At 30.1% G+C, this 14,207-nt stretch overlaps 1 protein-coding gene across 1 annotated transcript; it reads left to right on the top strand.

Moving 5' to 3' along the window:
• Positions 1-4,484: 4,484 nt before the first annotated feature.
• On the top strand, positions 4,485-9,698 carry LOC122269330 (uncharacterized). The gene has a single exon (XM_043041867.3). The coding sequence runs from the start codon at positions 7,421-7,423 to the stop codon at positions 8,903-8,905; it is 1,485 nt and encodes a 494-aa protein (XP_042897801.3). The 5' UTR covers positions 4,485-7,420; the 3' UTR covers positions 8,906-9,698.
• Positions 9,699-14,207: the final 4,509 nt, after the last annotated feature.

Here is a 14,207-nt window from a genome sequence, read left to right on the forward strand (position 1 = left end):
AATATAGTTACAAATATACATTATGGTGGGTGCCAGGGCCGGATTTAAGCTTGGCGGGGCCCTAAGCTACTGAAAATGATGGGGCCCTTTTAAGTTCAATTCTATTTCTATACACCTAAAGTAAACTGTCGTATTTTTTACTGCTGAATATTAACATTATATTATTAAAAATTTGATAATATTGCTTGATTGTGATGGGAGTAAATTGTAGAGCCTTTCTATTATTGCACATATTTTTTGAACGAGGAAAAAAACAGAAACTCATTTTAAGAACATCATAAGCACATTTTAAGCACAGAGTGAAGATATGGCATGTTAGAAGAACCATTATATGTTTAACAGAGTTTTTTTTTTTCAAATTCTGAATATATGTTATTTGGAATTTTAAATGTTTTTTTTTTTTTTTTTGCGAATTTTTTTTTTTTTTTTTTTAAATTGTTTTTTTTTTTTTTTTTTTTTTTTCAACGTTACATTTCGCTTTGCTGCTCTATGACTTAGAAACATGAAATTATGAAGGTGTGTCAAAAATGAGCAAGCAGTTAGAAAGAACATAAGAAAATACAATTTGATTAGTAGTTTTATTTTTTTATAACCGCCGTTGAACAACCGATTTAATTTTGAGTTTACGACTACAAATGTTTAACTCCGTATAATATTGAATAATCACCTTATAATTTTGAACATAATCCAGAAGACAAGAGAGCTGGATCAATACCCAGAGGTATTGATTTGTTGTGAGAACTTAGAGGACGGCAGATTTAACATGCACCAGTCAGCATTTTATACATGGGTATTCTTCGCCCGGCTGGATTCGAAATCCAATTCCCACGAACACGAGTTCAACGCCCTACCAACCAGGCTATCCCGGCCAAATTATTAGTTTATTTCATAATAGTCATTGAACAGCCAACCCAATTTCGAGTTTACGACTACTAATGTTCAACTTATTAGACTTGTAATTTTAAACTCAATTCAGAACACAAGGGAACTCCAGGATCAAGTATTGGAAGAAATTTTTGTCTTGGAGGGGGACGTTTTGATGGAACTGACCAGCATTTAAGTTACATGATGAGGAAAACCACAAAAGCTTTCCACTGTCAGTCTGACAACAAGGAGACTCTAACCTATGATCCGTCTACCACTGAGGATATTTTATTTCGGTACAGTGGCTGGGGTAAGCCGGGTGTAGAATTCGTATCGACCCGTCAACACTGGGATTCGAACTCAGTGCCCTTGAGTCCATCTTCACTGGGTAATAAAATTGGAGGTACCAATTTTATTGATTTGCCAAATTTTAGTCATCGTCAAAATGTAAATAGAAATTCAATCGGAATTTTCGTAGAATAAAAAGATGGAAATAACCCGTTTTTGTTCTTAATCTGCATTGATTAATCAGAAGCAACCATGAGGGTTAGTGTGCAAAAGTAACAGGGGGTGTAGCTTTCTAGTTTTTTAAATACTTGTTAAATTATTAGTTTTTAACATGCATACTTTAAAAAAAATAAGAAATACATTTTTCAGTATTAAGAAATAATAATTAAAAACTGTCATCAGCTGGAATAGAACCCGCGATCTCACAGTTTTGTGTTAGATTTCATAATCATCAGCCCCAAATATACACACCTGCCTTGCGGATATTTATTTATTATTATTATTTCTTTCTTTTTTTAAATTTAATAAATGAAATCATTTGGATACTTGACATTCTTGACCTGGATACTTTTAATGCTTGACATTCGTTATTGCAGAATGAAAAGCTTTGAAAGACAAATCTTAGTTAATGTTTAATATTTCATTAAAGAAAACACATAACCCGTATTGAAATCTAACGAATTGTCCCTGATAAATTTTGTGGCAGTAAAAAAAATTGAAGCCTGATGCATGTCCGGATTTTTGAAACACTTTCTAGTTTTACTATTTAATCAAATTGGTTTCGATGTCTTTCATCCCGCCAGTTTCATTAGTGATTCAGCATATTTCTATATCATTTTTGATTCGTTCTTTCTTAATATTAATTTGTTTGCGACAATTAATTTGTATAACTTTTTTACTACATTTTTTCGAGGAGTTTAAAAATATAATATCGAGGGGATTAACTGAAGTTAAATTGGCTTTTTTTGTATGCCTCTTTTACTTACATCATCCACACACCCACACGCGACTGACTGCTTCGTAGAAACAGATATTAAATAGTCTCTTGATCAAATGATGGGACAAAATTTGCCTTTTAAACAAATCAAAAAACTTTTCTACCTTTTAAAATTGTTTATTTTTAAATAATTTATTAATACTCAAATTGTTTAAAAGATATGTTCCTTTTCATTGACAACGCAGTTTTATATTTTATCTAGTCATTTATTTGTATTTTTTAAACTTATTTTTTATTTGTTTTTATTTTATTAAATTAAATGCACAGTTTTAAAATAAAAATAAATTTGCCAAAATTTTATAAATAGTTTCAATTTGCAATTTTAAGAAGTTACATCGACTTTGCTTTAAAATTTTGAAATCCTTATAAATTAAAAATTTTGATGCCTTATTAACTTTAAACACATAACAACAAAAATCAGGGAGTTAAAAATAGAAACAAGTATGATCAATAAACAATAAAATCATAAGCTAACTAAATAAATGAATTTTGTGTACGAAATATCATATTTTACAAATTAAACATAATTCATATTTCGGGGATACATGGAAAATTTGGTCAGACAGGAGGTTTGAACAATATTTTTTACATACTATATATTTAAACATTTGTTTAGCTGATGATCACTTGATTTCAATGCTCTATCAAGCAATATCACATGTTGCTTCTGTCTATTAGCAGTAAGTAAAATTGAAGTAAAACCACATCTGTTATCTCAATTTCATCCAAAATAGACCAAATCAAGAATTTTGACAGATAGGCCTGTCAAAGAGGGAATTGAATAGTGGCCCACCATTTAAATAAATAAAGAAAGGAGTTCACGGATTCATATACGATTAATTTGGAAAATAACAAATTAAAATCAATTACAATAATTAAGTAAATTAAACAATTAAGCTAGTTAAAACATTTAGGATAATTAAAAGGAAAAAAAGCTTTTACAATAAATTGGAAAAAATATATTTTTCAAAAAGGAAAAGTTAAAATTAAACGAGAAACTCCTTAACGGCAATGAGACACAACGGAAAACTCGAAACAGAGTGACCCTAAACAAGATTCTCCCACAGCCCTAGAAATTTTTTGCCCAGAAATCAAAAAGGGTGTTTCTATGGAGGACAAAAGAGCCCACAGCAATTTAAAGAAGCTGAAAACATTTCCCACAGTGTAAATTGAGGAGGCTATTTCACTACTCCATGGAGTCTAGAGTACCGCTTTTTAGGATCCATGGACTACTCCCATCACTGGTAGCTACGAATGCTACAGGATATTTTCATCAGTCAACAGGCCTTTTTATTGCTCTTTTGGTTAGAAAAGTGAAGAGTAACAATTATTTTATATTTGTAAACACTTCTATTAGATTTTGAAAAGCGTTCGCCAATGTAAAAAAGAAAAAAAATGTATTTTAGGCTTCAGAGGGTTCCAGCTCCGAATAAAACTTTAAAAAAAGAAGGAAAAAGTTGGATCTGGAGGCCCTTGCCATTTCGGGGCCCCAAGCTACAGCTTATTTAGCTTATACGTAAATCCGGCCCTGGTGGGTGCGAATCTTCTAAACGCATAAGGTGAAAACGGAATAGTAACTTTCTTAGAAAATTTATTTGTTTCAATGGTTTGGGAAAGAATATTTAACAAAATCTTTGTAATCTTATTAAATTATTGCTATCATATATTTTGATAAGCTCATATATAGGAAGTTCCGTAGCCACAGTTATTAATATACATTTTTAGGATGCGCAAAAGGAAATAAAAACACATGCTAATAGCAACCAGAACTGGATCTAACCGCATCGATCGTTCCTAAACGGTGCGAACTGAGGTCACGTGACTAGTTCACTTCTGTGTAACCGGTGTCACCAGTGCGAATATGGAAGCTCTATACTGCCTATACTTCCGGGTTACTGATCCCAGTGTATTTCAAAGCCATTTGGCTCACAACGTGTCAATAATATATGCCAACTTTCAAATTTAAACCTGAATTATAATGTGTAAATTAATCTTTCTCCTCGAACAATATGCTCACACTAACATACGATGGTGCACAGCTTGCAACACGAACAAACAGTAATAAACAAATGGAAAGAGTCCAAATCAAGACTGCCAAAAAAGCGAGTTATTCAAAATCTAGCAACAATGTCACCTTTTTTAACAATATATCTCTAAATACCTAAAACAAAATTTTTACTTCAAACTCACCAGAATTACATAATAATATTATTATCTTATGAAATATAGCAGATTTGAGCTCAGAAATCATCTAATTTATTTCTATTATTAAAAACAAAATTATCCGTTTGAAAATATCGCCTCGCAGAATAACATGTAGTAAGCAGCTGCAAACTTTCTAACCGGAACTTGAGCAGGCATACAGCTCGAGATTGTTATTGTTTACATTTCAACTGAAAACACCATCCATTGGAACGCGATCTTAAAGGCACTAATGTGAAAGATAGGTTTCTTAAAATAATCTATATTATATATAAATTTATAGAAAATTCTATTTTGTATACAAATATGTTCTAATTTAAGGAGTGTTGACACAGAATGTGATAAATGCATTTTCAAACATGAGAGAAAAGGATCATCAATCTCTCATTCTTCCAATCAATCAGTGGTGTTTGCAATCAGAAGAGGTGTGTTCGGTGAATTGTGACAATGGTCTTTAAAAACACAGAAATAGTGCTTTCTAAAAACTAATGTGTGTGAATTCTGAGATGCAAACGAGACTTCATTAGTGAAATACTTTACTCTCCAAAAAATCTACCAATCATGCCATCTTTGGAATCTACAATGCAGTATGAATGCTGTCTTCAGAAACGGATAAGCTGATAGTAGCTTCCTCTACTTTTTTAAAACTATCCCAAGATTCTGGACATCAGGTGTGTTGAAGTAGGCAACCGATAACGCTACCAACTCTCACCGCAAATATGTACTTATTTGTTGAAAAATTGCTGAGATAAAATTTATTGAAACATACTTTCGTATACCGCAGACTACTTTAATTCACCCTTTTTGTGCAAAGAAAAGCTTTAAAAAATTGTTTTTGATTTGCCCCTACTTTGATTAAATTTATAAGCCATAATCTTACAAATGTAAAGTGAATTATCATCATAGTAATGGAATCATTGTAGATAGCACTTTAAAAAGGTAATTTCCAATGCAGATCTAATTCATATAATATCTTCTTTATACGGAAAAAATTTTTTATATGAATGATAAAATATCTCCTTGCTGGCAATAAATAAAATTCATATTGTACATGCATAAATCTTTTTTTTTTTTTTGAAGATTACGTTTTCTGTACCATTTATATAATCAATTAACTCTATTCATAAAGTGTGTGTCATTTCTTTCTGGCAAAAGGAAATATGATTATTAAAGGCAATCCCATTCTATGTTGGCAGTAACAATCTATGTTGTGATAGTAACAATCTATGTTGTGATAGTAACAATCTATGTTAACAGGTTCGAATAAAGGGCTCAGGGGCTTAATTCAGAAGGTGGCGCCTCATATGGTATTTAATCACTGTATGATTCATCGGCAAGCTCTTGTATCGTATTTAATATATATTGTAAAACTAAATTGTAAAACTAAATATTGTAAAACTAAAGTAATGATTAATCGATAAAACCAACGATGATAGCCAATTCTAACTTATCTTCCACCTTCAGCTATAAATGAAGCCTCAATCACATAAATGAAAATACAGAGCTGTAAGCGAAAACAAAGAGCTCGTCGCACTCATCTAAAAATCAATAGAAGTGTCATTCTCTTTTTGCGATGAAGTTTGTCTGATGTTATAATCTGTATTAAAATATTTCTTTTCACTAAATGATCTGTTTATTTACGATTATAATTTAATTTCATCATTTAAAAGGCTATTTCCATGCGGATCTAATTCATATGTTAGCAGTAACAATCTATGTTGTGATACTAACAGCAAATACTATCTGTGCAATGTGTGCTACAGTTGCAATGATGTTCTGACGGAAAAATATTTACATGTATGAAAATTTAATGCTTTTAGTTTGTGTGTTTATAAGTTTCCAAGTGTAGTTCATAATTATACTTTTTTAGTGTAAAACATTTTACTTCTGTTCTAAAAACTTTACAAACAGAAGTAGTTTCATTTATTGGTTTGAGTTCATAATATGGAAATAATTTATTTGAGCAGTCATTGTGATAAATTAATCAAGCAAAAAAGAATAATTTGGCTAAAGTAACACTTTGAACAAACTTCTGATGCAGTGCATTATTAAACAGTTATAAATAGATTAAAATTACAGTTGCAGATAATTAAGCTGTCTGTCACTTTCATAAAACACATATGATTTGATATTTATACACAAATTTAAATTTTGATTTTCCTGTTCATACTGAGAAAATATTTTTTGTATTCTGTTAAGGCAATTTCATACTCGATAATAGAATTAAACTTTTTTGACCTTCTCATATTTATGGTAATGAATACAAGCTTGATTTTCTTGTGCCTGATGGAACATTGATATAAAAATTGGCAAATGAAGTTTTTTAAAATAGATAATGTTAAACCTTATAAGTTTGTTAAAGTGAAAACAATTTTTTTTTTTGCATTTCTTAATTTATAATGAATTATATTTCTGCCGTGTCTGTGTGAATAAATTACTAATGAAATCAAATTTGATAATTTCGTGTTCATTTTTATAATATGTCCTAATAACAAATAACATTAATTTTACTCTATCTCTAAAACTGCATTTATTACATGGTATACCAAATTTAATTTAATCTAATACGTCAGGTTGTACATTGTTACTGCAGTTTTTTGTGATAAAATTAATATAAAGTGAAATAATTTAGGTTGTGAAAAATAGAAAACATTACCATCTCAATATAATATAAATTAATGTTTTCCCAGATGCATCTATTAATAAATCATTTGCCTGCTGTAAGGTGATAATATTTCTATAGTATTATATTTTACTTAATTAAAGATTTATTTAAAATAAGGGACTTGATACAGCATGCTCTTTTTTGTATCATATGTTATTAAGGGCCTAATTTAATTCCGACTGAGTATCATCCTCTAAGTAAACCTTATTCTTGTTATTCTAACAAGAGTTTTTCAGAAAAAATTCGACAAAACACTAAAATTCATACTGGTGAAAAATCTTATTCTTATAGTATAAAAAATAAGAGTTTTTCACAAAAAAGTAATCTGACAAAACATAGTCATATTCATACCTAGTGAGAAGCTTTTTTTCTTGTAGAATATAAAAGTTTTTTAGAAAAAAGTAATGGCTAAACACAATCGTACTGATACTGGTGAAAAACCTTATTCTTGTAGTTTATGTGATAAGAGTTTTTCACTAAAAGGTAGTCTGATCACTCACAGTCATGTTCACACTGGTGAGAAACATTCTTGTAGTATATGTAATAAAAGCTTTTCACTAAAAGGTAGTCTGAAAATACACAGCCGTGTTCATACTGGTGAGAAGCCTTATTCTTGTAATATATGTAACAAGAGTTTTTCAGAAAGAAAGACTCTAAATAAACACCGTCATATTCATACTGGTGAGAAGCCTTATTCTTGTAATATATGTAATAAAAGTTTTTCACAAAGAGTTAGTTTGAAAAATCACAGCCGTGTTCATACTGGTGAGAAGCCTTATTCTTGTAGTATATGTAATAAAAGTTTTTCAACGAGAGGGATTCTGAACCAACACTGTCTTGTTCATACTGGGGAGAAACTTTATTCTTGTAGCATATGTAATAAAAGTTTTTCACTAAAGGGTAGTCTGAAAATACACAGTCGTGTTCATACTGGTGAGAAGCCTTATTCTTGTAGTATATGTAACAAGAGTTTTTCAGAAAGAAAGAATCTGAATAAACACAGTCTTGTTCATACTGGTGAGAAGCCTTATTCTTGTAGTATATGTAATAAAAAATTTTCACGAAAAAGAGTTCTCGTTGCACACAGTCATGTTCATACTGGTGAGAAGCCTTATTCTTGTAGTATATGTAGTAAGGGTTTTTCACAAAATGGTAATCTGGCAAGACATAGTCGTATTCATACTGGTGAGAAGCCTTATTCTTGTAGTATATGTAAAAAACAATTTTCACTAAAAAGTTATCTCACTAACCACAGTCATGTCCATACTGATGATAAGCCTTATTCTTGTAATATATGTAATAAAAGTTATTCACTAAAAGATAGTCTGAAAAAGCACAGTCGTGTTCATACTGATGAGAAGCCTTATTCTTGTAATATATGTAATAAGAGTTATTCACTAAAAGATAGTCTTAAAAAACACATTCATGTTCATACTGATGAGAAGCCTTATTCTTGTAGTATATGTAATAAAAGTTTTTCACTTAAAGGTAGTCTGATCAATCACAGACTTGTTCACTCTGGTGAGAAACCTTATTCTTGTAGTATATGTAATAAAAGCTTTTCACTAAAAGGTAGTCTGAAAGTACACAGCCGTGTTCATACTGGTGAGAAGCCTTATTCTTGTAGTATATGTAACAAGAGTTTTTCAGAAAGAAAGAATCTGAATAAACACTGTCGTATTCATACTGGTGAGAAGCCTTATTCTTGTAGTATATGTAATAAAAGTTTTTCAAGGAAAGAGATTCTGAACCAACACTGTCTTGTTCATACTGGGGGAAAACGTTATTCCTGTAGCATATGTTATAAAAGTTTTTCACTAAAAGGTAGTCTGATCAAACACAGTCATGTTTGTACTGGTGAGAAGCCATATTCTCGTATATGTAATTAGAGTTTTTCACGAAAAAGTCATCTTGCTACACATGGTCATGTTCATACTGCTAAGAAGCCTTGTTGTAGTATATGTGAGTTTTTCACATAGTGTGACTCTGAATAAACACTGTCGTGTTCATACTGGGAAGAAACCTTATTCTTGTACTGCATGTAATAACATTTTGTCACTAAAAAGTAGTCTGATTAGACATAGTCGTGTTCATACTGGTGAGAAGCCTTATTCTTGTAGTATATGTTAAAAAACTTTTTCAAGAAAGAATTATCTAACTATTCACAGTCATGTTCATGCATTTTAAAAGCCATATTCATGTTTATGTTAAAGGTTTTCCTTTTTTTTCACTTAAAGTCCATCTAATTTATTGTAGTTTTATTCATACTGATGAAAAACCTCATTCTTTAAATATATAGATATTTTTTTAAAGAAAGTGTTTTTAATTTTTCATAATCTGACTTTACTGTTTGTGTAACCTTTTTGTTGTAGTATGATGGAGTAAAAGCTTTTCTCAGAAATGTCATTTGACTAAATACAGTATTGTTGATACTATTGACACACCATATTTTTGAAGTATATGGTAAAATAGTTTTTTAAATAATAGGGATCTAAATGTTTGCATTCATGTTCATGTTGGTCTTAATTTACCTTGATTATTGGATTATATTACTTTATTTACAAGCAGTTATGTTTGACTGAAATATAAATTGTTATATATTTTCTTAGCGTTAGAATGATGAGTTCAAGTTAATATGTTTTTTTTAATAAAAAAAAAATATTCTAGCAACTTTTAATTAAAGTTATTTGTGATATCTTTTATTTAATTAATCTTTTCTAACACATGTTGTGCTTATTTTTTGTTGAAGGATTTGGATATATGCACTCTGTTTTAAAAGTAGCTCTAGTATTTTTATTATTAAATAGGTTTTTTTTCCCCTTTAAAAAAAAAAGACAAGTGGTGACTTTTGGTATTATTATTTGTAATGAAAATTTCACAGAAAAAATTTAAATTATATTTGGTAAATAACATTCAGAAGTTGTCTGTCTTTTATTGTTAGGTAAAATGTAATAATCAATTGAAATTTATAATTTTTTTAAGTTTTCAATTTTTAGATATGTTACCGGCAAAGTATGAAATGATGGCATTGTATAGAATGCCGGATGTTTTCAGGCAAAGTATGAAATGTGAGAAGTATTACATACTTTCCCTAGGTATTGTATAAAATGCCAAGGTATTCTATAGAATGCCAAATGCTATTTAGGCAAAGTATGGTGAGGTTATTATGTAAATGATGTGCATGTTACTGTGAATGACCGAAATCGGTGGTTGTGGACTTTCACCGGTGAATGTTGACACTCACATAGTCGCTTCGGTGAATGTCTGAAATATTTATTACATCAGATTTGATATTAATTTATTCGTGGATGTTATTACATTTATTCGATATTTTAATACTTACTGACGATAGATTAGAAGAAACATCAGTGTACCGGGCAATGGCACTTGACCTTAAAAAAGCATCAGTGTAGGGCAGGGGTGTCAAACTCGCGGGCCGCATGCGGATCATTACAAACATGTTTGACATAATTAAAGTATTCAAATATAAACTATTTCTTTGGGAAAGGCAACTGAAAAATGAAGATTTAACGCACTTCCCAACGTGCAACAAGAACAAATCTAGTTTAGATGCTGCTGCATCGTAACAAAAGTAAGCAGAAAAAAATTTCAAATCTTAGAACAGATTTTGAAACAAGGTTTAAAGATTTTAATTCTTTGGAAGACAAATTTTGTCTGTTTTCTTCGATTTTCTCAATAAATATAGACTCAGTACCCAGTTATATGCAAATGGAAGTGATTGAGATTCAGTACTATTCAATTTTGAAGGCAAAATTCATTGAAGTGGGTGTGCTTGAATTTTACGAATATTTACCGCAAGGTTTGAAAATACTCGAAAATTCGCATATGAAATTATTTAGCATTATATACGCGAGTTTGACACGCATTACATTACGCGAGTTTGACACCCCTGCCCTACACTGATGTTTCTTCTTATCTATCGTCAGTAAGTATTAAAATATCGAATAAGTGTAATTATATCCACGAATAAATTAATATCAAATCGGATGAAGTTTTGAATTTGTCATTTTTTAATGCCATTTATCGGAGATGTATTTTATACTTTGCTGGTTTCTCATTCGGCATTCTATAGAATGCCTAGGCAATGTGTGAAATATAAATCATTTCATACTTTGTCGGCTAACTTTATGCATTTTATACAATGCCGGATTTCATACTTTGCCGGTAACAGATGCATAAAATAACTTGTATATAACACTTAGGCTATCGGGATACATATTTCTCACAAATAAGATCAATAATATTTAACCAATTTTAAAATCTATTGAGTACTGATTCAAAGTCATATCATATATGATTACATCAAAGTTTGACTAACTTCAAAATATCTGTTAAATGCAATTTTATGTGAAACTAAAAATCCAGAACTCAAAAATAAAATTAATTTAGTCAAAGGTTTAATTAGTTAAAAATTTTACTTTTCTGAATAACGATTAGTAGTATTGAATTATAGTCTTTATATAAATAAGAGTTATTCATAGAGTTTAAATGTTATTAAGTACCATTGAGAATTTACATTAAAGAAATAGTTTGAAAATTATAATTTTTATTTATATTTTAAAGTGTTTAATTTGGAATGAACTGAGAGTTTTAAAACATTATATTTTCCAGTTTTTAAATAGTTTCTGTAACAGAGCGGGGTAGTAATAATTATACTTATGCGACATAATACAGAATGAACATTCATTCATTAGCATGGATTAAAGAAATATGAATTCTTACACAAACGAAAAGTTTTATCAAGCGGGCGTCTTAAAAGTAGCTTACACACCTTATTTGTAGTAGAGGAGTATAGAAAAGTTAGAAATTTCTAAAAGCCAGTATATTATGTTACAGAAAAGTAACAAAATTGCATTTTGATTTTCCGATTTTTTTTTTTTAAATTATTTTTTTTATATTTATTTTCATTTTTTTCATAGTTATTTTCAATTTATTATCTAAAAAATAGTGGTCTAAGGTTTGTTCATTATTTGTAAAAGCCAGAAGCACTGATAGCAGCTTTGAGGAATGTACTATGATGTGGAAGCATATTTTTACTAAATTAATTTCGAGCTTTTTTGTTCAATTTGTAGCAGTATTCATTTGAAAATAAAGTGCTTTGAATCATGTTTAAGGTTAATTTAGACTTTTTTTTTTCTTTTTTTCCAAAAAATTACTTCTCTTGAAATTTATTTATGCTGAAAGAGGTTAACTTAATGTGCAAAAATAAATTTATGATGTTCACTAGAGGAATTAAAACATATGGATAAGGTTATACTAATGAATATCATTCTTAAGAATGAGAGTTTGTTAATTAAACAATTTCACGCTCAAATAGCTTTTATCTCATATTTACTTATGGCTATTGTAGGATTCAGTGTTAAGATTTAATCTCATTTAAAGTGCCATAAGACAATGCATGCAATTTATTAAAATATTAATTGCGATTAGCTTCATTATTTTTCTTTCTTAAAATTATTCATGGCAATTAATCAAAAGAAAAACACTCAACAACAAACAGCACCACATAGTCATTAAGTCACTGTTATTTGTAATTTTGTTGTTAAGAAATATTGTTTTTATGCATATAAAATGTACTTTGGAAAATGATTATTCTCATCTCCAACAAAATAGTTACATATTTTATAAAGCCTTTCTACCTTAGAAGAAGCATCAGTAATTTTTGTTTATAAAATATCGAAATTTTCAATTATTTCAAATATGTTACATTTCATTTTTTGTTGTTGTTGTGAATTTACGTCGCACTAGAGCTGCTCAATGGGCTATTGGCGACGGTCTGGGAAACATCCCGGAGAATGATCCGAAGACATGCCATCACAATTTTGATCCTCTGCGGAGGGGATGGCACCCCTGCTTCGGTAGCCCGACGACCTGCGCGCGAAGTCGAGCACCTTACGATAGCGCAGTTTAACGAGGACCAATACCGCACACCCTCGGTCCCTACGCATACTGATCCAAGTGGTCACCCACCAGCACACTGACCGTAGCCAGTGATGCTTGACTTCGGTGATCTGCTGGGAACCGTGTCTTAACGATCAGTCCACTGCGGGACGGATCGTCTGTTTAACGATGGTCATAAAATGGACGAGAGTGGACCACGTGCACCTTGGAGCAGATAAATTTTGCATTTCTTATAATATAGTGAATACCTGTAACAAAAGGTACTATCTGTTTTAATGTGGGCCATTACAAATTTTCCACGCATCTACTAAACCAAAACTAGACAGAACAAAACCTTGTAAAAGTCACATTTAACACGTTCACGCAGGGAAAAGTGGAAATACTGGTAGAAGAACTATTTCAATATTAGATTCGGGAGGAGTTAATCTATTCTCAACAATAACAATTCACTGTAAAGAAATTTTTCAAGGCGAAGAAGCAATTCAATATAAAAATTGCATCAGTTAAAAACAATTGGTAGTTATGGATTTTTATTATTACCGGAAAAAACTGAAATTTATTGTTACCAATTTTTACTCCGGTGCGCTGCCAAGATGAGAAAATCTAGCGTGACCCACCGGTGGGTCACCCCGGCGTGAACGTGTTAAAAACAGAACTAAAGGGGATTAGTAACAAAATGTTTTCTTTATTATCAAATACCAATTTTTGCTCTTTTTTTTCGATTTAAAAAAAAGAAGAAAAAAAAATATATATAAAAGAACAGGTTATTTTTGTTAAGCCTAACAAAATCAAAAAATTGTGTGCATGTTGTTGAAACTAAAAATAAATTTAACTCACAAATTTATTTTATAAATAATTGTTATTTATTTCTCTTTTACTATCATCGTTAAATTTATTTATGAATATTTTTAAACACCTAGTACTAAAATTGTATTAATCATGAAAATATATTTCCTAAGCATAATAAATGTTATTAGATATCTGTATGATTTTGTTTAAATCTTAATGGTTTCTTCTTTTGTTAGATTACATTAAAAAATTTCCGCAATTACTGTTGTATATTTTTCGAATTTATATTTTAATTTTATTCTTATTATTCAAACAATAATTATATTTCCAAATAAATCCGCGCGTGGATGCGTTGTATGCTTGTAGCTTTCTTTTCTTGTTTGTTCACTGTGCAAGAAGTCAGATCGGATAAAAATATTTTGACGTCATTGCTGTTGACAATTAGTTAGTGAAATAGTCTAGAAAATTAAAATAAAACTT

Source organism: Parasteatoda tepidariorum, chromosome 4 (genome assembly GCF_982258835.1).
Source record: "Parasteatoda tepidariorum strain Cologne lab strain chromosome 4, Ptep-v5.0, whole genome shotgun sequence".
Taxonomy (NCBI): domain Eukaryota; kingdom Metazoa; phylum Arthropoda; class Arachnida; order Araneae; family Theridiidae; genus Parasteatoda; species Parasteatoda tepidariorum.